The sequence below is a fragment of the Corythoichthys intestinalis genome, chromosome 8 (genome assembly GCF_030265065.1).
Source record: "Corythoichthys intestinalis isolate RoL2023-P3 chromosome 8, ASM3026506v1, whole genome shotgun sequence".
NCBI classification, from domain to species: domain Eukaryota; kingdom Metazoa; phylum Chordata; class Actinopteri; order Syngnathiformes; family Syngnathidae; genus Corythoichthys; species Corythoichthys intestinalis.
Window position 1 is genome coordinate 26,715,184 of NC_080402.1, and position 26,722 is coordinate 26,741,905.

At 39.2% G+C, this 26,722-nt stretch overlaps 1 protein-coding gene across 1 annotated transcript in view; it reads left to right on the top strand.

The window, feature by feature from the left end:
- The window catches only part of si:dkey-92j12.5 (multiple PDZ domain protein), a 118,168-nt gene that overhangs the window by 33,034 nt on the left and 58,412 nt on the right, over positions 1–26,722 (top strand). Inside the window, exons 17-19 of the mRNA XM_057843319.1 lie at positions 3,887–4,036; positions 17,337–17,460; positions 21,179–21,377. Of these exons, the coding sequence (XP_057699302.1) occupies positions 3,887–4,036; positions 17,337–17,460; positions 21,179–21,377 (473 nt within the window). The remainder of the gene's footprint in view (positions 1–3,886; positions 4,037–17,336; positions 17,461–21,178; positions 21,378–26,722) is intronic.

The window sequence follows — 26,722 nt, forward strand, 5'->3', positions numbered from 1 at the left end:
CACCAAACATCACCAGCTTTGTCAGGTTTTTAATCATTTATTTCAGAACTTGTGCAACACAACATGCCTACTGTCCGCCGCAGCTGAACAAAATGAAATTAAAAAGTCCTTCTCTCACGCAGTCAAGTCAGCCATGCGGTGCATTCAGGTACAACACGCAAAACACATTCGCCACATTAGAACCCGATTCGTTACATTATTACAGGTATTATATATTATTATTAGTGTTGCACAGATACCATTTTTTGGCCCCAATACCGCTACTTGGATGTGGAATCATTGCTATCGTGGCTTTGTCAGGCTGCTGCTTACCTTTTGGAAACAGGAAAAAGACTAATACAAAATGAATCCAGGAGAACTTTTTATTGCATACCATGTATAGGTGACAATAGTTGATAAACCTTTGGCTCTCAAAATAGTGCTAAATTCGTGAAATTAAAACATGTATGATACTAGCCCAACAGTAAGAAAGTAAAAATACACTCATAATAATAAACTCTGAATGAACTGAATATTAAACCTCCCAAAAGCCAAACAGTGCAACTTTCATGAAATTATAAGTAATAATAATAATAATAATTGACCACAGCATCCTGTATCTCTATTAGCCTCCCTCTTTGTGCACCAGCAGCAAATAACTCAACTTCATCCATAGCAATGCACAAATGCAAACAGCGCACACACACACATCTTAGCCACTTAGCTGAGATTACTTTGCTTATTTCTAGAGCACTTTTGAAACAGGTCTCAAATTACTGTTGCATTTCTTTCAGTAAAAGACAAGAAAAGTAAAGTACCTTTGACTTTGGGATGCTCCACTTGAGCAGCAATAGCTTGGCCGGTTTGTGTGATCCCTTGAATTCATTCGTATGAAGTACTACGCTTTCCAGTCGGCTGTCAAGCTAAGCAGGGAAAGTTGGGAGACTTGGCTGCTCCAGATGTCGGTTGGAAAGCTTATGGCCTCTGCCATCTCCAGCTTTTCTAAAACATGTTTCGTTACTTTATTTTTTAGTGCAGGATAGTCGTCTCCTTAATTCATTTATACTTAGGTACTGCGTGAGCCATAAAAAGCAGGATTCCCACGCTTACAACAAAGGCAAGGGGCAAGTTACAGACAACAGTCATTTCGGTGATTTTTTTGGGACATCTGCCTTGCTGCTTCACCCTTCTCGTCCCACTGTCCAGGGTTTGTTGCTACGGTCCATCACCAGACATTTTACTCGATGCTGAAATATTCCTAAACGGCCGGCATTTTCTTTTCCTACTCCTAGTTTGTTTTTCCTCCATATGAAAAAGCTGCCCTGGCATTGGTTAAGAGCAACTGTTGGCCCGCTTTCATTGGTCTAGAGCAGGTCAATAGCGAAGCTGCTTGGCATGCAAAGTAGTGGGGAGAAAGTGTCAGGAGAAAAAAGGCTGCGTTAAAGCGTTACCAGACCGGTAAATGGTATCGGCACCCTGTTTGTTGGTACTCGTGATACTGATGCCACCATTGCAGGCCGGATCAACCCCCCCCCGCCGATACTGGTATTGGTGCATTAGTAATTATTATTACTAGAGATCAGGTCCGATCACGTCATTTTCAAAGTATGGGAATCGGAAAAAAAATATCGGCCATGCCTTTTTTTAATATATATATATTTTTTTTAATTAAATCGTTTTCTAAATGTATTTAACATTACAGACATAATATGTTACACTCATCCAGAATTTAGTTTAGGCTTAAGGTACCGATAACGGCGGTAATTAATTTTTTAAAAATGTATCACGTTTAATATTTAACGCAATTAATGCATGCGTTGCACGACCCACTCACGCATTGTCGCGCTCAATCTGTAATGGCGCCGTTTTACCCATTTAGAGAGATAAAAGGCAGCGTAAAATGAGTAGAGGGAATTTTGGCAGCTTTTGGGGCCTTTTTTTAATAGGTTAAAGCCTTCAAATCCCTTTACTTACGATTAGAAATATCATGGAAAGCAATGTGGGGAAGCAAGGTAGCAATTGATGTTTTTTTCTTAACACCTTATGTTATTTCCCAACGCAGAGAAGATATATCAATTGGTAGCACTATGCACAGTCATGGGTCCACTTCCCATCATGCATTTGGGTTGAATGGCTGCAGTATCATTTACTGAAAGCTCAACAAATACACTAGATGGCAATATTTAGTTACAATATACAAAGTCACAAGTCTTTCTATCCGTGGATTCCTCTCACAGAAAGAATGTTAATAATGTAAACGCCATCTTGAGGATTTATTGTCATAATACACACATACAGTACTTATGTACTATGTGTTGAATGTATATATTCGTCCGAGTTTTATTCATTTTTTTCTAATGCATTGCCAAAATGTATATGATCGGGAAAAATTATCGGGAATGATTGGAATTGAATCGGGAGCAAAAAAAAAAGCAATAGGATCGGGAAATATCGGGATCGGCAGATACTCAAACTAAAACGATCGGATCGGGAGCAAAAAAACATGATCGGAACAACCCTAATTATTACTATTATTATTTATATTTTTCAGAATTTTATCCATAATGTATTTGTTTTGCTCTGTGTAATTGCTATAGTACAAGCAGCATTTATTAAGGATTTAGTGTAGGTTCCGGGCTGTTGAACAAATTAATGGAATTATAATGTATTCTTATGGGAAAATCCTGCTCGACATACGACCATTTCTACTTACAAACAAGGTCCTGGAACGAATTAACTTTGTATGCAGAGGTACCACTGTATAGCCTACTGTTGTAAGTGATTTATATTGCAAAATACAAAGAAATCTGACGAAGCGCCTATATAGTGGCATTGTGGCACACAGCTCCCAACTGGCTTCCTTTCTCTGCCCAGGCGAGTTGTTGTCATTGTTCTCACAAAAAAAGAACATTTCCGGCTTTAGACAGAGCTGTCAAGAAGTCAGCCAAGTTACATAAATGCAATTTGTGCAGTGCACATATATTACAGTGTACTAAATAATGTATTTATTATTTTTCATTTACCATTATTTATGTATTATTTATTCATATTTACTTATGTATGTGTCATTTTGTATGTAGCAATGAATGAATTATGAAAGTCCTTGACTTTTACTTCATTATATTAAAATAGTTATTGGATCTGAAAGTTATGTATAATTGAGACAACATAAGCACGCCTGATTCAAGACATTTTATTTCACACATGAGTGGCTGTCTGTCAGGTTGAAACAGGAATGAAATTTCGCTGCAGTTGTTGTAATGACAAATAAAGCTGATCACTTAAATGTTTGTTCAAATAGCAAGGCAAGCTCAAGTTTGCCACAGAGAGTTTAAAAAAATTTTTTTAGATTAACTTTAAGTCCTGCTGTACTGTACTGTCATACTAATAAGAGTGGATACTGCTAAGGCTAAAATATCTCATTTATCTCTTTTGTTGAATTTCTTCAGCCTATGCATATGCTAATGATGTGCATAAGAGTTTATACAGTGCATAGCATGGACATTTTCCGGTGTAAACAACAGTGATAAATAAAAATATTGACATTAGAATGGGCTGGATGACTCATTCAGTACGTAACATTTTATTATCCAAGATAAGTTAATTACTGAATGTACTCTCAAGAACTCTCTTTTGTTGTGGACTGTGGCCTAGTAACAAGGACCACCGGGTCCAGTTACAGGCCGTCTGAATATTTAATGCCCCTCCAAGGTGAACACAAAGCTCAGCCACACTAGAAATAGAGAGGCAAGAGGAGGAGGAGTGACGGGTATCTAATTTACTGCCACCTTCTCTCTAGTTTACTTGGCTCATATGCTATAATTGTGGCGATTTTTCTAACACAGCAGTACATGTATATTCTTATAACAAGCTACTATATTTCTTATTGGTAATTGTGTTTTGTCAGTTGGAACTCTGCGGTGGCTTGACGCCCATCTTGGAGAGGAGCACACGGGGTTCCTGCGATGACAGCGATAGCCACACTCAGGTCAGCCTGCTAGCTGATGCAGCTGAGGCCAACGCTTGCAACGTGGTGGATAACAACATCCACAACTCGGTAAGTTTACCTTTATTAAATGTTATGATTACATAACTTTAGTGGGGCTAAGCAGTACAGAAAATGAATGGATGGATATTTTATCTCATGCTTTGGCACTGATTACATAAATGCCATTAATTACATTGATTCAACACAGTATGAGACTTATAAAAGTCAATATTCAAAACTTGCTATCTTTTAATCTCTCTTAGCATTTAGATTTTTAAAGGATCCCCGCTACAGCATTCCAATGAAAATGTGTCCTATTTCTTAGAAGAGGCCAATGAATTAGTCATGTGTTCAGTAAAATACAATAGAAGACTAATCTTTATTGTCACTACAATATACAATGTACAATATATCTACAAATGTAAAATGTAAAACAAACAAACAAAAAAACAACTAAAAAAAAAAAAAAAAAAACATGATACGATACAGTGGGGCAAATAAGTATTTAGTCAACCGCCAAATATGCAAGTTCCCCTACTTGAAAAGATTAAAGAGGCCTGTAATTGTCAACATGGGTAAACCTCAACCATGAGAGACAGAATGTGGGTAAAAAAAATCAGTTTGATTTTCGAAGAATTTATTTGCAAATCATGGTGGAAAATAAGTATTTGGTCAATGCCAAAAGTTCGTCTCAATACTTTGTTATGTACCCATTGTTGGCAATAACGGAGGCCAAACGTTTTCTGTAACTCATCGCTTGGTGCATCATGCTTTGGGGCCGTTTTCCTGCAAAGGGACCAGGATGACTGATCTGTGTAAAGCATAGAATGAATGGGGCCATGTATCGAGAGATTTTGAGTGAAAATCTCCTTCCATCAGCAAGGGCATTGAAGATGAGACGTGGCTGGGTCTTTCAGCATGACAATAATCCCAAACACAACGCCAGGGCAATAAAGGAGTGGCTTCGTAAGAAGCATTTCGAGGTCCTGGAGTGGCCTAGCTAGTCTCCAGATCTGAACCCCATAGAAAATCTGTGGAGGGAGTTGAAAGTCCGTGTTGCCCAACGACAGCCCCAAAACATCACTGCTCTATAGGAGATCTGCATGGAGGAATGGGCCAAAATACCAGCAACAGTGTGTGAAATGCTTGTGAAGAGTTACAGAAAACGTTTGGCCTCCGTTATTGCCAACAAAGGGTACATAACAAAGTATTGAGATGAACTTTTGGTATCGACCAAATACTTCTTTTCCACCATGATTTGCAAATAAATCAAACAATGTGATTTTCTGTTTTTTTTTTTCCACATTCTGTCTCTCATGGTTGAGGTTTACCCATGTTGACAATTACAGGCCTCTCTAATATTTTCAAGTTGGAGAACTTGGAGCACAGTTAGTGTTGACTAAATACATATTTGCCCCACTGTATAACATTATTGGAAAGATATTAACAAAGGTGGAGCGTAAATCAAGCCTTCCATCATCAAGGGGTAAAGCAAGTAGTCTTGACATATGTCCGTAAACGTGATATTGTGAGGCACATCAAGTTGTCTTCCCTTGTCGAACAGCATTTACCACCTGTAAAAAAAAAAAAATTTTTAAATCGTGTAACACTTGAATTCATGCATTTAAGGTAAAAAGCCCATGTATAACTTGAGGTTGATAGTGTTTGTTTTCCAGTTCTTTATTGTTGAAGCTAACGCAAAGCTAATGATCTCTCTGTTGTGACGCAACACACAGAATTGTAGTCAAACTGAACATAATTGTAACTGTTATTGCTTTGTGGTGGCACTGTCTTGGTTCCACATCTGCCTCCATGAACACAAAATTCCCATATTCATGTATTAGGACACATTCAACTGGATGCTTAAGAGATTTTGAGGTCCCTGATTGCATTTCCATCCACTGCAGTTAAAACTATAAAATATTTTGCTTGTGGTGACTCTTAGCCATTTCTTCATGTTGTCCTCCCATGTCATGATGGATGCGACATTTCCACAAATTGTCTTTTTGGAGGGTTTTTGATGAGTAATGTTACTCCAGCTCCACTGTTGTTATGGACGGAGAAAGAGTAAAATGGAAGTAGCGAGCAGAAATGCGGAAGTAAAGCAGAAGCACCTCAGAAACTTGTCTATACGTAGATATTTGAACGACTCATATTATTATTTGTACATACAGTATACGCAAGAAATTGAAAGCAACTTGGCTTTGAAATCGGAAACAAATACATAAATACTTTTTGTTCAAAATAATTGCATTTACTTTAAAAGGAGTATTGGTAATGAAAATATTATGTGTTGGACCACAATTGGCCTCTAGGCGTTGAGTTGACAACAGCAGCAAACAATAATATTGCACATGATAGGGCACACTTTAATGGGATAAGCACTGTCTGGGAAGAATATACTTACAATAGTATTGCATTTTGTAGTTAGCGATGTTGTAAAACCTTCACTTGATCATGGGGAGCAGTGTTTCACACGAAGCTGAATATTACTAAAATATTTAAAACAAATGTCAAGTTTGGCAATAGTGTAAACATCAAACCATAACAATAAACAGCAGAAATTGTTATACAGCGTGTACTGATCAGTGTTGTTAATAACGGCGTTAGAATATAACGGCGTTAGAATATAACGGCGTTACTAACAGCGTTATTTTCTTCAGTATTGCGTAATCTAATTAATTACTTCTCTCATCTTGGCAACGCCGTTACCGTGACTGAGGAGGGAAAGGCGTGCGTTACGATGTTGGTTGACTGCAGCGAGAAAGTCTGGAAAAAGATGGACTCACGGAGACGAGAGAGCAGAGCAGGAGTGGGGAGGAGGCAAGGGAGGGTGACGCCGTTGCAAACGCGATGCTACTATGCTAGGTGGCTCCAATAATACCTGACTGTAGAGGAGGGAAAGGCGTGCGTTACGATGTTGGTTGACTGCAGCGAGAAAGTCTGGAAAAAGATGGACTCACGGAGACGAGAGAGCAGAGCAGGAGTGGGGAGGAGGCAAGGGAGGGTGACGCCGTTGCAAACGCGATGCTACTATGCTAGGTGGCTCCAATAATACCTGACTGTAGCCGATAGCCTACAAACTACGCCCACATGATGCTTCGGTAGGTATCACATATACACAGAACTAAATGCAAATTACAGACACAGCAGCATTAGCAACATATATAATAAAGACCTAGATGCGTTAGTAAACAGCCGCCATCTTAAAGCAGTAGACTTCTCATGAAGGCTCTATTGTAGAGAACCTTAGTCACTTTTTATCTAAAATGCTTCTAAATCGGCAAAACTTCACTTAAATCTGTCTTTAAATGATGAAACAGTTTTAAAACCTACACATGTCGAAAATAGACGGAAGGGAACTAATGCAATAACGGGAGCAATTTTAACAACTTTAACGATTGATTCACAACATTAAATCACTTCCACACATAGCAAAGGTTATTATCTAGTTATCGCAATATCCGCAATACCCCTGTGTCTAGTTAAGTTTAGGGTAAAGAATTGGGCTAGGGCCAATTGTCCCAAAAACCCTTTAAACTTCAAAATTGTGTGACCAGGTTTTTTTTGTTTTTTTTTTTTTAAGGGAAAAAAAAAAAAACATGAAAATTATCACCAGTTACTTTGTCAAGTAACTAATTACTTTTACATTCAGGTAACTGAGTTACTAATAGAGATGTCCGATCACGTCATTTTCAAAGTATCGGAATCGGCAAAAAAATATTGGACATGCCTTTTTTAATATACATATATATAAATATATATAAATAAATATATATATATATATATATATATATATATATATATATATATATATATATATATATGTATAATTTCTTTTTATATATAATTAAATCGTTTTCTAATTGTATTTAACGTTGCAGACAAAATGTCTTACACTCATCCAGAGTCTTTAGTTTTGGCTTAAAGTGGGGCTGTCAAATTTATCGCGTCAATGGCAGTAATAACATTAAAATATTTAACGTAACTAACGCATGCGCGGTACTACCCACTAGTGTTGTATCGGTCGCGAACGATTCGTTCTTTTTGAACGAATTGTTTGGGTGAACGAGACCGAACTAATCACCATCTGCACTGATTCGTTCTATGAAGTTGGTGCTTGTTCACTGCGTGGGAGGGCGTTGAGCAAGTGGCAGCGTCTTCTGACATCGCACACGACCAATCAGACGCCAGCCTCATCGCGGGCAGGGGAGGGACCGGAAACAGAATCAGGGCGTATGTCACTCACTTCCACGTGTGGCCAATGAGCAGCCAGCGTGCAGGCAGGGGGGCAAGACTGAGTTTTGTCACTTCCCGTTCAGTGACTCGGTCCTCCGGTTCCTGACCTAGCTTGCTGCTAACTTGACTTTCCAGTAATGAATATGCGGTGAACGAATCAAAAAAATGAAAGGAAAGGACTTTGTCACATATTTGTTAACGTGGAGCCTATCAAATGCAGCTCAAAAAGACAAAAACACCACACAAATTTAGCGAGCATGGTTTAGTGTACTACTTTTCTCAACAGACTCGCGACTACCTATTACCACATACTATCAAATTTACAGTAATTTAAAACACGGGTAGCTACGAGGCAAGCAAAAGCTGAGCTGCGGTCGCGTGACGGCAATGAAGGTGGCAAAGAACTGTCACTATAAGGAGGCTTCATGGCAGCGATATTTACCTCATATGTGCACAGAAAAAAATATTTAGTATGATCACCATAATACTGATTTGCAATGAAACGGTATACAGGTATACATGTCCATTTTTTCCAAGTGTTTTTTTTTTTTTTTCGGGTCAGGTGTTGGTTGGTTTGACAAATTATGTCAATCCGTCCATCATGTGCTACTCAAGCGCCCCAAAACAACGCACATGGACACGGGAGATGTCGCAATATGTCTACATTTTTCTTAACAGACTAATGAGAGTAGAAAGGCGATATCGTAAAGAGCAAACAATTATTTCTTGTCAGCATTTGACGATCTGAGATGCGGGGACGACAGGGGAGCTGACCGGATTATTTTATTTATTAATACCAGTGCAAAAATTCAATACGATCACCATAATACTGATTTGCAATGAAACTGTATATACATGTCAATTTTTTCCGAGTGTTTTTTTTTTTTTTTTCGTGTCAGAGCGTGTGGGTTGGTTTGACAAATTATTTCAATCCGTCCATCATGCGCTACTCAAGCGCCCCAAAACAACGCACGCAGACACGGGAGATGTCGCAATATGTCTACATTTTTCTAAACAGACTAATGAGGGTAGAAAGGCGACATCGTAAAGAGCAAGCAATCATTTCTCGTCAGCATTTGACGATCTGAGATGCGGGGACGACAGGGGAGTTGACCGGATTATTTTATTTATTAATACCAGTGCAAAAATTCAATACGATCATCTTAATACTGATTTGCAATTAAACTGTCAAATATCAAAATGTAGTATTGTCTTTATTTCAGAGCAGCACATTCGACAACTAGCTATTTACACTTATAGTTTTAACAATAGTAACTAAAAATAATAGTGATGAGCATAAAAACAAAAATACAACAGAGCGAGAGGTAAATATGATGTGTTGGTCGTTCCATATTTTGAAATTAAACTTTCGATTTATTTTTATTTTCGTGACAGCAAGCATTGTAAATGTGATCAAGAACATGCTAAAGAAAGTCCATGCGCCCCCGACCCCAACCCCTCGCTCCCCCCACAAAAGGAAAATGTTTAACCGTGTCCTCAATCGAAATGCAAGCACGAGCCATGACTTTGAGCCCATAGAAGTAGGACAGACGACGCAGAAGTTCTCCCTCGCTTTTGCAGCAGCGGGAGGGAGACGAGGCTGTCTGTGAAAGCAGAATGATATTGCCTGTCACTCATTACTGAAACTACGACGAGCGGTCAATGAGGAGCCTGTCAGCAAGAGAGAGGGAGGGACCAAGAATGTCACTTCCCGTTCAGTTATACTGCGAAGCGGTCTTTGGTGATTCGTTCGGCAACGTCACTTCCCGTTCACTAACCGAACGATTCATTTGGGCGGGGAGGGAGATGAGGGGGGCGAACGATTCGTTGAACGATTCGTTTGAACGAATCTTTTTACTGAACGATCCGGAATAGATTCGTTTACTCAAGTGAACGACAGATCCCGTCACTACTACCCACTCACGCAATGTCCCGCACAATCTATAATGGCAACATATTACGTATTCATAGAACTAAAAGGCAATGTATAATGTGTCGAAAGAATTTTGACAGTCTCTGAAGCCTTTTTTTAATTGGCTAAAGTCTTACAATCCCTCTCTCAACGATCCCACGAATAATATCGCGGGAAGCAATGTGGGGAAGAAAGGTAGTAGTTGATCTTTTTCTTAACACCCTATTTTATGTCCCAACGCTGAGAAGATATATCAATTGGTACAATTACGCACAGTCATGGTTGCACTTCCCATCATGCATTTGGGCAGAAGTTAGATGGCAGAATTATCATTTACTGAAAGCTCATAAAAGTCCACTAGATGGCAATATTTAGTCACAATATACAAAGTCACATTTGTCCTTTAAGAATTACAAGTCTTTCTATCTGTGGATCCCTCTCACAGAAAGAATGTTAATAATGTAAATGCCATCTTGAGGATTTATTGTCATAATAAACAAATACAGTACTTATGTACTGTATGTTGAATGTATATATATATGTAAATAGTTTTATTCATTTTTTTCTTAATGCATTGCCAAAATGTATATGATTGGGAAAAATTATCGGGAATGATTGGAATTTAATCGGGAGCAAAAAAAAAAAAAAGCAATTGGATCGGGAAATATCGGGATCGGCAGATACTCAAACCAAAACGATCGGATTGGGAGCAGAAAAACATGACCGGAACAACCCTAGTTACTAACGCAATTACTTTTTGGGAGAAGTAATTTGTAACTGTAATTAATTACTTTTTTAAACTAAGATTAACAACACTGGTACTGACACATTATTCTAGAGCAATAATGTTGCCCAAAGAATCACTGTCATATCATATTATTTTCATGTAATTGGTGATTTACATCCTTAACCCTTTCGGGATCTTGTTATATTATAAGCTACAGCTAACTATGATGTTCAGGCATTTCACTGTATCATGTTTCCAGATTCCAGACCCAGCATTATCACATAAAAGAAGTACTCATTACATGTCTAAAAGTAGAACTCCGTGTCTGTTATGTCGAGAGTTGTGTATGGGAAGCTTACAGCAGGGTGTATCGGTATCACTGCTCATGTGTGAAGAAAGTGCTCCTTGTCAGACTTGTTTCTCTCTTGTAGGAGCCTTTTGTGCTGGACTTTTCCTAATTGCCTGCGATTGTCTGTTGCTGTAAGTGTATGCCTCGTGGACGCTGATGGCATCCGGTGTAGCACAAGAACATGATCTGCCCTTGTCTCGCACGTAGCTAGTTGCACACGCTGAGGTTTCTCTTGAAAGATGTTGCAAAGGTAGCATCTGAACTTGTGCTGCCTGTGAAGGTTCAAAGAACTTCTCCTCACTGAACCTTTCTCTCAATCCACTGGGACCAAAGTAGTCTACCTTTGTTGGTGTGCTGCCTCCTAGAAGCATTCCCGGAGCCTTCACCCTGCAAAGTTATTACTTTTTAAAATTATTTTTGTCATGCTGTGCTTCCTGGGCTTCTGAGGACACTGCTGGAGTTTAAATCTTTAAATATCTAACATATTTGTCTACAGGAACAGCTCTATTTTGTGCTATTGTTTCTCTTGAGACCTTCATATTTGCTGAGAAGGCACTACTGGCGCAAACAAGTTATTTGTTCATGGTCATGATAGAATCCTGAGATATCCTGCGCAAGCTGTCAACTGTATATAATTCTCAAAAAAGGATTAACAGTCATTGTTTAACCTTTCATATGGCACCCATTGAAATACACTGGAACTGCCAAGGTCAAATTAATTGTCTCCACAAAGCTGCTCAAAATCCAGTTAAAGATTTTGGTTTTAATAATCATAGATTAAAATGTAATCACTAGCCATGTAACATAATTTAATTTTATTATAGTAATTATCATTGAAACATTAATCGTCATTTGAAAATAGAAGTGATACGTTATATTCCTAATTTAAAAACAAATTTGTACTGCTATTAAGATAGTTTATGCAACTTTGGAAATAGGTCAACAATTTGCAATTGTGATTTGTGATGCGATTGTTTTTGTGAACAAAATTACTGTATTGCTGTGCTACAATACTGTATTGCAAAAAACAATATCGGTTATCCTATAGCTACTCAATTTACTTTATCCAATAGATTAGGCTTATACGAAGATAAAGATAAATGGAGCAGCTAGTACCGTAATATGCTTGTTTGAATATGTTTATTGAAGTCTAGGCTTCAATTAAAGTTGTGAACTTTAAAAAAAATGGAATAATTTGACAAACAGAGCCCTATTTTAATGCTCTGTCCAGATTGCCTGCACACGTGGAAGCATGCACTTTGGCGGGAAGTGCCGTTTATTAGCGTGAACCTCATAGACTCTTCCACACCACTAAGCACTCCTCCTCATTAGAGGAATTCCAAAAAAATCGATTTTTACATGCATCACGATTCGACACGTGACGATTCGATTACGATTCATAAAGGTTCAAAAACGATGATTTTTTTCCCTCATAACTTTATGGCAGCCGCTCGTAACAGAATGAAATTCAAGACACTTTTGCCGCCCGGGTACCGTTAATGAGCGCACGCACGTTACGATGGATGCTGCCGGTTACTGAGAGAGAGAGATTTACTCCTTTTTAAAAGCCTGGAAAATAAATTTGTGTATGAGACAGGCAGGCACCGAAGCGCAACCTAGTGGTCGCGCTTATGTGTGCAAGTTATTTTTTAGAGCAAGAGGGGAAGAGAGAGAGTTCATTGCTCCTTGTCTTTTAGATGTCCAGCAGTAGTTTTAAGACATTTAAATCGAAAAATGTCCTGATTGTGTTGCATCTATAAGAGGTGAGTACACAAACCCTCTTGTACTGTTTAGCCTTTATTGTTGTTTTTGAGATGTTAATAGTGTCGAGCGCTAAGCTAATTCACTAATTCGCTAACGTGTATTTCATATGCAGAAGTTGTAAAACCATGATTAAGTACAGCAGAAACGCTACAAACATGCGAAATAATACAAAAATCTGTGAAAACAAAGTATATTGGTTAAAAGGAGTCTTATTTCTAAAGACATTATGTTTCCAGAAAATATGCGATTCATTCCACCTGTGTAAATGTTATTGTATTGTTGAGAGAAATAAGTACTCCCTTTAAAATGTTTAATGTTTTTGCACATTCTTGAAAATAAATAAATAAATAAAAAAGCAGCTTGAGGGCAGCTTTTTGTAGTATGGGCATGTTTCCATCATTCCTTTTGAATCATTAGGACATTTTAAATAAATAATGGACATAAATTTGTTTGTTTGTTTGTTTGCAACGTTAATCGTGATAATCGCGATAACTGTGATCATCGTCAATACCGTGATCATCGTTCTATAATCGAATCGTAGCACCCTGAATCGTAATCGAATCGAATCGTGGGGTGCCTAAGATGGCACACCCCTACTCCTCATGCCGCTTTAGGAACAGCAGACTTGTTGGCACTACTAGTTCTTAACCTAGCAGAAGATGATACTGGTTTGCTCAGTGGAAGGTCGACGTGGTTTCAGCTTGGTATGAGTGTGTAGATTAAAATGTAAAGTTGGCTAGAGAGACCTGTGCTGCAAATGTGGCATAAACACAAGTATCAAGTGTAAGTCAGATATCGATCATGCAAACAACATGGCTAAGTGTAGGGTCATACTAAAGGTCTTAATTCACAATTCCGAAATTTTGTCATATTTTGTTTTTTTGACATGACCATTCAGACTGCCTTTGCCCATTGAGCCCATTCAAGTATTACGCAGGCACACTAATTCGCAGTCTGACACGCGCTGAGCAAACTGACCTGCATGCGCAGAAGGATTAAAACAGATAACTACGCACTTTGCGTGCATGACGCACACACATAAGCCTTGTGTGTGTGCGTCAGTTTACTCCGACTCGGCCATGACAGCAGTACTGAAATATTGCTCATTTGGCGCACAGAGTAACAGCACATTATCAGGCTTATCCTTTTTATCATTTAATTTTTTCATGACTGTGGTCAAATAAGCCTCCTGCATAGTAATAGCTTAGTTCAAGCTAGGCGCTAATATTATTGAATAGCTACATCGCTGCCGACTTGTGTGCTGCTCTTGCTCTTTGCTGACATAATTGCTGCACGAATTCCGATTTAGCACCCTTGACAGTTCAGACCGCCGCCACATTCTGGAAAAATGTGGCGCAGATCAGATTTAAACCACATATGAAAGTGACCCAGATCGGATTTGAAATGGTCTACTTCTATGCAACCTGTCACGTTAATGCCTCACTCAAGTCGGAAAAACACGAAAAAATCGGATTCGTGCATAAAGATCTGCAGTATGAATCCGGCTTAAATTTTCTCGTTTATGAAATGCGATAATATGGATTGCTCCTCCATAGATTTCACTATCAGTTGACAAGACAGCTTCTACAGACATTGCGCCACGGCTTGCCGTAGGGCATTTCAATCTAGCTGGGATAGGCTCCCGCGCCCCTGTGAGCCTCATGAGGCAAAACATCTTGGGAGATTGAACGAATTTACTGGACGATGTGTTTTGATTGACCTTTTTTTTTTCTCACAAGGTGATAGTTACCAAACATGTTAAATATTCTCCTCAAGGCCTCATGAGAAAGAAAACTCAATGTACATGAAGCACACCCACCGTGGAAATGTACAGAATGCGTTGCTTGATTGATGAGTCAAATTAGAGCTCTGCAATTTGAAAATCATTTTGATTTTATCGCTACTTGAATTAATCGTTTTTAGCCCTACTTTGAAGTTACAGTGGGGCAAATAAGTATTTAGTCAACCACCAATTCTGCAAGTTCTCCCACTTGAAAAGATTAGAGAGGCCTGTAATTGTCAACATGGGTAAACCTCAACCATAAGAGACAGAATGTGGAAAAAAAAAACAGAAAATCACATTGTTTGATTTCTAAAGAATGTATTTCCAAATTAGAGTGGAAAATAAGTATTTGGTCACCCACAAACAAGCAAGATTTCTGGCTGTCAAAATGGTCTAACGAGGTCTAACGAGGTCTAAAGAGGCTCCACTCGTTACCTGTATTAATGGCACCTGTTTTAACTCACTATCGGTATAAAAGACACCTGTCCACTACCTCAGTCAATCACACTCCAAACTCCACTTTGGCCAAGACCAAAGAGCTGTCAAAGGACACCAGAGACAAAATTGTAGACCTGCACCAGGCTAGGAAGACTGAATCTGCAATAGGTAAAACACTTGGTGTAAAGAAATCAACTGTGGGAGCAATTATAAGAAAATGGAAGACATACAAGACCACTGATAATCTGCCTCGCTCTGGGGCTCCATGCTAGATCTCACCTTGTGTCGTCAAAATCATAACAAGAACAGTGAGCAAAAATCCCAGAACCACACGGGGGGGCCTAGTGAATGACCTGAATGACCTACAGAGAGCTGGGACCACAGTAACAAAGGCTACTATCAGTAACGCAATGTGCCACCAGGGACTCAAATCCTGCGCTGCCAGACATGTCCCCCTGCTGAAGCCAGTACACGTCCAGGCCCATCTGCGATTCGCTAGAGAGCATTTGGATGTTCCAGAAGAGGACTGGGAGAATGTGCAATGGTCAGATGAAACCAAAATAGAACTTTTTGGTAGAAACACAGGTTCTCATGTTTGGAGGAGAAAGAATACTGAATTGGGCGGCACGGTGGCTTAGTGGTTAGCACATCTGCCTCACAGTTCTGAGATCAAGGGTTCAATCCCGGGCTTCGGCCTTCCTGTGTGGAGTTTGCATGTTCTCCCCGTGCCTGCGTGGGTTTCCTCCGGGAACTCCGGTTTCCTCCCACATCCCAAAAACATGCATGGTAGGCTGATTGAACACTCTAAATTGTCCGTAGGTATGAGTGTGTGTGTGAATGGTTGTATGTCTCCTTGTGCCCTGCGATTGGCTGGCAACCAGTTCAGGGTGTCCCCTGCCTACTGCCCGTAGTTGGCTGGGATAGGCTCCAGCACCTCCGCGACCCTCGTGAGGAAAAGCGGCATGGAAAATGAATGAATGAATGAATGAATGAATACTGAATTGCATCTGAAGAACACCATACCCACTGTGAAGCATGCTTTGGGGCTGTTTTTCTGCAAAGGGACCAGGACGACTGATCTGTGTAAAGGAAAGAATGAATGGGGCCATGTATCAAGAGATTTTGAGTGAAAATCTCCTTCCATTAGCAAGGGCATTGAAGATGAGACGTGGCAGGGTCTTTCAGCATGACAATGATCCCAAACACACAGCCAGGGCAACAAAGGAGTGGCTTCGGAAGAAGCATTTCAAGGTCCTGGAGTGGCCTAGCCAGTCTCCAGATCTCAACCCCATAGAAAATCTGTGGAGGGAGTTGAAAGTCCGTGTTGCCCAACGACAGCCCCAAAACATCACTGCTCTAGAAGAGATCTGGATGGAGGAATGGGCCAAAATACCAGCAACAGTGTGTGAAAAGCTTGTGAAGAGTTACAGAAAACGTTTGGCCTCCGTTATTGCCAACAAAGGGTACATAACAAAGTATTGAGATGAACTTTTGGTGTTGATCAAATACTTATTTTCCACCATGATTTGCAAATTAAGTCTTTAAAAATCAAACAATGTGATTTTCAGTTTTTTTTTTTCCACATTCTGTCTCTCATGGTCGAGGTTTACCCATGTTGACAATTACAGGCCTCTCTAATAGAACTTGCACAATTAGTGGTTGACTAAATACTTATTTGCCCCACTGTATATTTTTCATGAAAACTGAGGGCAGATAGCCAATTGTATATTTGCATTTTCCCCATGTTTGGACTCTAAAAAGTTGTTCTGAAATCATGTTTTATTTCAAAAGACCTGCCCCCCATCACGTGGGCTGATATATTAAACACGTTTTCGCTCACATTTATTTTAAGTATATCCAGTTCAGAAAATGACTGAACGAATGTCATTTTTCGAAAAAGTGACAGGAAAATTACAGGAAATTTCACAAAGTCCAGTCAGTGAATTACTACATTGTAAAATCGTTCTGTTTCTAATCATCGTCAAGTCAAATACATTGATGGCACATTTTCCCTCTCAATGATGATATTTTCACAAAAATTTCCAGTCACTCCGTTTCAAGGTTGCGGAAAATCTGGCTTTTTTTTTCATTTTTAGTACAAAGAGTTCCTTTTGATTTTGGTATCTGAAGGTTATCTTTATGTATATTTTCTCTCAGGAAATCCAGCCACATCTGCGTTTTGGCATCATGGAAGACAACAACATGGAACCCGCCCCTCCTCTTCCCCCACGCACCAGCTTTGAGAAAACAATCACAGTTGTCCGGGGCAACCGTAGCCTTGGTATGTCCTCCGTCTTGCTAATGGTGATGGTATCTTGGTGTGTGTACATTGCAGGCATGGCTATAATGGCGATAATAGGCAGTGGTGATGATGACCACGCTGAAGAGGAATGGTGAAATGTTGAGGTTTTAATATCCCTTAATATACTCGGGAGAAGACTGTCTGGACTGCCAAAGTAAATACAGTACATTGCAATATTTTGGTTATTTGGGTACAGGGAGACAGCTCACCATATTTATAGTGATACATGTAAAAAACAAATCCAAAAGTCATAGTCCAAGGTAGGGTTGGCTATAGTTTGGACTTTGTTGATGATGGTCACATTTCCAGTATTATTTACAAAATGTACAAAATACAGTGGTACTTCGACATACGATCACTTCGACACACGATCTTTTCGACATCCGACGTAAAATTTGACTCGCCATTAGTTTCTACATCCGACGTCATGCTCGAAATACGATGATTTTTGACAGCGCCGCAGTTTCTTTGTCTTGCCGGAAGACTGACGCTCGGCTGATTTTCTGTGAGAGAACTCAACACTGGATCCAAAAAGGTTAGTGCAGGTGGAGAAAAAAGAAAAGGTGACGCTTACCATTGAAATGAAGATGTAAATGAAAGCAAAATATAATATAAGCATGGTGTGTGCATCCATGAACTGGGTCGACGTAGAATGTCGATCTCTGCCAGCGGTCCCCCTCCGTTCGCCAGTTTTTATGAGTTAAGGTGACAATTCTTATTGTGGTAACATCGCCAAAGAAATTGCCAGCTTCGTCAGGTTTCTAATCATTCATTCCATGTACTTGTGCAACACTAACGCCAGCATCAAAACCGGAAGTAAAATAGAACCGCGCTCTCTTGCTCAGTGTCATGTCAGCCCCGTGGTGCGTTCAGGTACAGCAAAAAAAAGTCTGCCACATTAGAACCCGATCCGTTACATTATTACAGGTGTCATTATTACTATCATTATATTATTATTATTCTGATATAAATTCATAATTTATTTGTTTTGCTCTTTGTAATTGCTATTTGCAATATTAACAGGAGTATTTATTAAGGATTTAGTGTATGTTTTTTTCGGCTGTGGAACGAATTAATGGAAATATAATGTATTCTTATTGGAAAAACCTGCTCGACATACGACCGTTTCGACTTACAAACAAGGTCCTGGAACGAATTAACTTCATATTTAGAGGTACCACTTTATTACGCAAACGTAGACAAGAAATACTACCCTTTAATTTACAGTGCCAAATACAATACAACTTAGTGTTAAATCTTATTATTAGTCATTATTAATACAGTGATCCCTCATTTTCTGCGGTAAATATGGACCCCCCACACCCCCATGATAATCTAAAATCCGAATTAGAGGCAGAGCTTACTTATATATATTTTTTTCTATGTGTGTTCAATGTATTTATTCAGATTTAGCATTGGAAAAAGATACATATAAGACATGCTTTTTGTTCTTTTTTCCCCCCCAAGGTATAATTAAAAAACATTTCAGGTATATATATATTTTAATAAATGGTTTTTAAGCACTTCAAATGTAATATTTATAAGTTTTAAACATGTTATTGTCCCATCGAATTATTTTTAAGCAAGAATAACGTCGCAAAATGCGTGTGTTTATTAAATGCTTCATTGAGTGAGTCCACTCAAAATAACCCAAGCTTCTGAGAACAGCCCTTACACACACAATGAGTTTCCACGGCACACTACCGCTAGTGTTTAACGAGCTAAACGATGATTGACGTTTTCGGCGCCTTTGAAGGTAGCGCTCCAAAGCCTCTCTGGCAAGATCAAATCTTCAATGCCTGTCAATCATCATTAACTTTAACAAGCAAACAAGCCAGCTGCACTGCTGACCAAGAAAAGAAGCAGGAGTTTGAGTGAGAGGCTGAACGTGATTGGGACATCTCTATCAAATACTGTATTTGTTTATTTTATTAATTGAAAAAAATTTGCAATGGACTGAGGGCGCGGAGTTTGAAGCGCGAAGTAGCGAGGGATCACTGTGCAACTAAAATGAAGCATCTAATTACATAACATAAAAGTCAATTTTTTTTTTTTTTTAAATGGAACAGGATTGCAGGGTAAAAAAATACATAAATCAACTCAGGCACCGAAATGTTTGTTTTTATTCAGTGCGGTTATCACCATTTGCTTCAGAACCGTTACCAGGTTTCTGTACCCAACCCTAATCCTAGAATCAATATACTCCATTGCAGTACTATTAATAGTACAAGTTGTTATTGCTTGTCTTCAAGAGATGAGTCTCTCGTCTCAGTAAACACAAAATTGACAGTTTTTTTTTTTTTTTTCTTCTCGTTATTATTGGCTTATTGTTCCAGAGCATTTCTTTCCATATGCAATACTACGGTCTTCTTCACATTTTCTTCCTTATTACCTTTGAAAATTGTTTTATGATTAGTTGGCACCATCTCAGAAACATATGGTGTCCAAAGTAAAAAAAATAAAAAATATTGCCTTATTGTGATGCATGGCGGATTTTTAAGAGGCATGTGTCCTCAGAAATTAATGGCCAGCAGGACCTTCAACTTTCAAGCGTTACACTGTATGCATATTTTCTGTCTGTATGGCTAAAATGCATTTACTGTATGATTTTAGAAGAGGTTATATTACCTCAATTTTGTAAGGTTTGAGTATGGTGGTTCTTATGCTGAAACAATACTTTTTTTCTGTGATATACAGTATGCTGCAATTAGTAGCTATTTACAGTAAAACTTACTTTGCATTGTCTGTTTGTCAATTGTTGGAGATGAGGTATCCAATACAATCTTTTTGAATGATATATTGTATGTTGGCTTTGAGCGAATAGTTCAAGGTGATATTTTGATGGATTTCAATCAACATGATCTTGCTCATTGAAAATAAAGGTTATAAAATGAAATGATTAGTCATAGTTGGCCTACGTTGTGTAAACATGTGAACCTGATTGTAATAACTTTTGATTAATTGACTCGCGAACAGTTAGATTTTAACAGAAGTATCATTTCTGGAAGTACAGTAATACTGTACAATCTATGTCAGTGTTTCAACTCATTGAGATTATGAAATAATCATCATTTGGTCATCTACTCGCCATGTCTTTCAAATGTGTCTTCTGTTTTGTCTCATCAGCTTCACTAGCTGTTCATTGTAATCCCATGCACTATGATTGTATTGTAATTTGAATGTTAAATAATAAAATATTTATTTGATCAAAATAAGCAGTCATTTCTTTGACCAGCTTCAAATTATGTACGACCATAGTGTGGTGGATGTGACCTTCATTAGACAGTAAAGTGTATGTTTCTGCGTGCGTGTGTGTGTTTGTGCATGTGATTTACCCACTTCCGTAATCAGCCTAGTACACAAACTGGTAAATCCGCAGTCAAGTGTTTGTGCAAACCAGCATGTGTTACCCCTCTGGTCACCTCTGACCTATGACCCCTGTTGGTGTGTGCGTGGGTGTTCTTGATACAGAAAGCAAGGGTGATGCTGTGTGAATGTCAAGCATGTGTGGCCATGTTTGTGTGTTAATCTGCCTTGTGTCTGTCTTGATTATGCTGATTATGCCACTGTCAGGTGTCTGTTTGGACAACTGTCTGACTGTTTGGCATGTGTTGAAAGCTGCCTTAGCCAACCCTATGCTCACCTATGTGTGGGTGTGTGTGTTTTCGTGTGTATGTCTGCGCATGCACGTTGGCAGGGATGTCCGTGAGTGCTATCAAGGACGGCTCAGGCATACTGGTGCGCAGTGTGGCCCCTGAGGGTTCTGTCAGTCAAGATGGCAGACTCAGTGTGGGTGATGCAATCTTGGCAATCAACGGCGAATGTACATCCAACCTGACCAATGCTATGGCCCGCTCGATGCTGCGTCGACACTCTGTCCTTGGGCCAGAGCTCAGGTATCACACTAATCATGTTTCACAGAATTACAATCAAAAAAAATTATCATGTTTGCATGCAAATTGCATTAAAATGTAGTGCAGCATCAAATAAGGAGTCACAACATGTAAAATTTTAAAATTTATAGATGGAACTTAAATGAACATCTCATGGATGCAGAAGGACACAACATAAGTTTTGTATCCTAAAAATAAATAAACTTATATCGATCAAAGTGAACAATCAAAATCGGGAACACAATACAATCTTTAGTGAAATGACTCCTAAATAAGCAAGATTTGAAATAGCATGAAAATATGTACACTAAAGAAAAAGTTCTTAGCTGAAAGGAATATACGTATGTTCCACAATTTGTAGCTTTGGTCAGAAGAAAAATGCCTGAAAAAAGGAAGAACCAATTATAGTTTCAATATGTTATCATAAAGAACACTGATTGATGAATAACCCAAGGTTCATATTTGCAACACAGGAAAAGCCTCTTCCATTTCAAACATGAGTCACGGGGCCTTTCTTTCAATGTTCACATTTTTACGCTCGTTGAAGAAAGAAGCAGGTGATAACTTCCTCATATAGTGCTTGAGTCACATCCTGACATTTACCAGTGGTCACAATAAAATGATGTCATACCTATTGGTCTATTGCAAAGGGTTGATTGTGTGAGGTTTAAAAAGGGAGAATATAATAAACTTTTAACTAGGTCTTCCAACATCATCGCAGTCTTGATGTCAAGTTCACACAAACAGTTTTAAATTTATACAATAGCACAATAGAGTATACTACTTTATAATACAACATTTTATTTTTAATGTTAGTTCATAATATTTGATAAGACCAAACAGATTATTGAACGGGGGTCAGGGCTACATTTCATACGAATATGAACCTAATTAATTGATAGCCTAAATGATCAATACAAAATAAATCTGTATTTACTTATACTACCTTTCACGCGTATTGGTTCACGTGATACAACGCTGGATTTAAACCTTTGTTTTCAAAAACTACTAAAGAATCATTTTGAAGATTTTTTTTCATGTCAGTTCATGTTCATGTCAGTATACCCCATAAGTGGACCCATTCTTGGATAGCTCCCCGTTTTTTTATTTTAATAAAGGGACTTGCACTCTGAAGCCACCACGTTGCATTACCGTAATGCACATAATGCAAACAATGATCCCGAATCAGGGATGGCAAGCTTGTCTTCGTTGTTCCTTTTGGAGACTGGCCTGACCACAGTAGTTTTGCAGGTTAGCAATTTCACACATTTTAATGTTATGCTTACTCTGACGCAGCTCGGACTTTTCAATAGCAAAATTAGTGGTGTTTCCCCCACCTCCACAACATTGACGTCTTTGTACATTACTTACAGTGGCTGCTGCTGCTGCAGGGGCTATCCCTCCTCTTCGAAGTGGGCGGAGGAGGCGGCATTTTGTGGACATGAATCTGTCGGGGCGGTGTGCGTGTGTGTCCGTGTGGCGGTGGTGGGGGGTTAGTCATCAGCCAATCAAACGTGCGTTTGAGCGGGGGAAAAAATGGACCGGCGCATTCAGCAAGTGAAAAGGGATAAATGTACGTCTGAACATAATGAAAATTATTCACTTAATAGGTATATTATTATTATATAGATATTATTATTAGAGGTGGGAATCTTTGGTCACCTAACGATTCGATTACGATTACGATTCAGAGGCTACGATTCGATTATAAATCGATTATTGATGAACCCCCGCCCCGCTATTAGCTGCTTTTAATGTTTTGTACATTAGTTACAAAAACTGTTAAAAAAAAACAACAACAACAACAAATGATAATAATAAAAAATAAAGCCTCACAGGCTTAAATAGTTAACAAGTTAACAGTTAAAAACAATAAATAATATACTCAAATCCCCATGCTGTATCAGCAGTTGTAAACTACATTTAATTAATTTAATGTTGTGAATCAACCATTAAAGTTGTTAAAATTGCTCCCCTTATTCCATAATTTTCCATTTGTCTACTTTCGACATTCAAGTCAATATTTTACCGATTCAGGAGTATTTTAGATAAAAAGTTAATTAGGTTCGCTTGGAAGGTTCGCTACAACAGCCTTGCAGGGAAGTGTACTGCTTTAAGATGGCGGCCGTTTACCAACGCCCGCATCTAGCTTTCTGTACAGGTGCTGCTATTTTGCATCTAGTCTTATATAAATATGATATCTACCGTAACATTATGTGGACGTATTTTGTAGCAGCTGTCGGCAGCAGTCAGGTATGTTGTTGTTTTTTTTATCTTGCGGCATGAGTTGAGCTAGAGCCGTGAGTTGAGCATTGGCATTACCCAAAGGGGCCGGGTAATGACAAGCATGATGTTTAGCTACTCTCGCTCCATTCCTCATTGTGTCCTGAAGACTGCGCGGCACGCTGAGAGTGTTTTACTTCCGCTTTACTTGACATATTTCAGTAATCGGAATTTGGATGTTTGTGAATCGTTCTCGATTCTTCCACGGCCGAATGGCGAATAATCTAAGAATCGGAAATTTCGCACACCTCTAATTATTATTATATAACTGATCTCATTATATAATGCAAATAAGGTTGCTTAAAAGCTGGTGTGGTCAATTTGAGCATCCTGGAAAGTGGGTAATGTTATGTCCCTACCACCCAATGCAAATCTACGTCCTCGAATGAAACACTTCAATATTACATATGTTGATTTCAAAACAATAGAATCAGATTTTTCTTTTTATTAATATGCATTTTAAGAAAAATGGAGCTCACCTGATTTATTTTGCAACTTACTTGATGAAATGTTTTTTTTAATGTTTTTGTAACACTGATAAATCTAAGCTCCAGCACAGTGTAGACAGCTAGTTGTAGGCAATTCTGGTGAACAGGCGATCAAGGCAAAGGCTGGCAGATGTGTGATGTGTTTGTCTTAAATATGTGCATCGAGCCTTTTAAGTCAATTTACATATAAATAAATGAATTAATCCATTCCTCACCACATTATTAGTTGGACTATATATTTTTAAAGTGCATCTCCAGTGGCATTTTTTTTTTTAATTGTCTGCATTAAATCTGAATGACAACAAATCTCAAGATGACGCATTGGTTTTTAGCACGAGTAGATAGTGAAAAAAATGTTGTAAAAAAAAAAAAAAAAAAAAAAAAGTATAGTCAAGCCTCACCTGAAACAAATTCAGCAGTCCTAGAAAACTTGTGATATCACTTGGGATGAACAGCTGAGTGCAACACGATTACAGACAGAAGGGGCAGTTTACATGGCAACTCTGCGACAAAGACGCAATGACTGAGTAGCGGAATGGCCTCGCATGCATATGGTGTCGGCGAAGACGGAAGGCGGAGACGAAAAATTCAGAATCCTGCCTCCAAAGTGGAAGAACTCAATTGCGGGGGACTGAGGGGGGCTTGCTCCGCATGGATATTAAAGGCTCCCGCGGCGCGAGACCGCTCTGATAACGTCACCACTCGTACGCGTGACATTGGGCGTGCGCAGCAGTGCTACTTAACATTAAAAACAGCAAATATGGCGGAATGTCGGCTTTAATTTACTGTTTTAATAATATTTTAAAATTAAATATCTGAATGTTTCCATTTTTGTGCTTTTTTGAACAAAAGAAAAATGCTATTGCTTCGAATGGGCGGGCATATTTTTTTTCCGGGATGAGGAGCTTGGTGGGGGTCAAAGTGCAGCATTCGCTGTCATCTTGTAAATCTGCACTGCCCCCTAGGGCCAGGCATGAATACTACATCGTTTTCATGCGGAATTGCGACATTGTTCGAATGGAGACGGGCCCATATAAATGCAAATTTGACATTTTTCGTATTCTCGGAGAGTCACCGTGTAAACGGCCCCTAAATCTAATCTAAGGGGCAGTGCTGACGAGGGCTGACGTTATCGGTGCGGGTCCCGCATGGCAGGATCTTTTGATTTGCATGCGGAGCCAGCCCCCCTCAAGCCCCTGCAATCGAATTCTTCCACTTTGGAGGCAGGATTCAGAATTTTTCGTCTTCGCCGACACCATATGAACGCGAGGGAATTCTGCTACTCAGTCATTGCGTCTTCATGTCGCAGAGTCGCCATGTAAACTGCCACTAAGTCTCAAGTCGATGGCAAATCAGTGGATATTTCTTGGGATACATCGGAGCTTTCAGTGAAAATTTGTTCAAGGGACAATGAGGGACACATTGAGAGTGCTGTGCAGTGAGGGGAGCCTGAGGGTTGGGTCATTTTGAAAGGCAATATGATAGACGAGATGGATGAAGATGAGTCGCCAGCGCCTATATGATTTGGACTATCTACGTATGGTAGTTGAAGACAAACTGCATGTTGATTGTAGGCAGGCAAGGCAAATTTATTTGTATAGCGTAATTCAACGTGAAAGTCGCAAGACACAATTAAGAATACAAAAACCATTGAACCCGGAGGCAAAATATACAAATAAATGAATAAAAAGCACAAGTCATTTACTTCGTATGTGAATAGTAAGGGCAATTAGTAATATGCTGAAGTAAACTAGAGCGTCAAATGCATTTTCGCCCATGAGACGCCACTGTAGCTGCTGCGGCCAAGTGCAGAGGCATCTGTCCCGTATCCCCACCTAAGCGCCTTAACAGTAGTAATACATATGGATGTTTATCCTTGCACAGCAGGAAGCATTCCTATGTCGAGTAAGCTTGATATATCGAGATATGGTGGAGATCAAGACGTGGACTGGGAGATATAGGCTAGCTGCTAATGTATAGTTGCTAATAGCTAATAATAATAATAGCTGGTGTCCCAAAAGTGCATTCGGGGTATTTGGTTGGCACACCTAATGGCAACCGATTCGGCACACGAGCTATGATAGCCAATTTCTTAGCCGTTTGTGATGAAACTTGCAGAGATGAGTCCATTTGTTGGTCCTCACAATTGAGCTTGACAAAACACTTCCAGGCAATCCTTGTCACTGTATCCTTTTGAAATTTGTGCAGTGTTTTAACACTAGGCTCCAATGACTTACTAAAGCCGTAAAATACTCACGTGATACCATTGCTATACCCCAATAACTCTTGATGGCCTCGCCACAGTTTTACACTCTTATCCGGAAGCGTCCTGCAGCTTTGTGATACAGGCGTACTTTAGAGCAAAAACATGAAATTGTTTTAAAAATACTAGACACATTAGGACTAATTATTGCTCAGTATGTTTCAGGTCATTACAGAGAGTAAGTTTGGCCTAGAAAAATAGAAGGTACAATTTTGACCAGAGGCACCCTTTTACATCATCCCACTTGGTACAGCACAGCCGGTGATGGGAGTAGTGGGGGTTTGGTCTTAGCAGCCTGAGCAATCAGGTTGGCA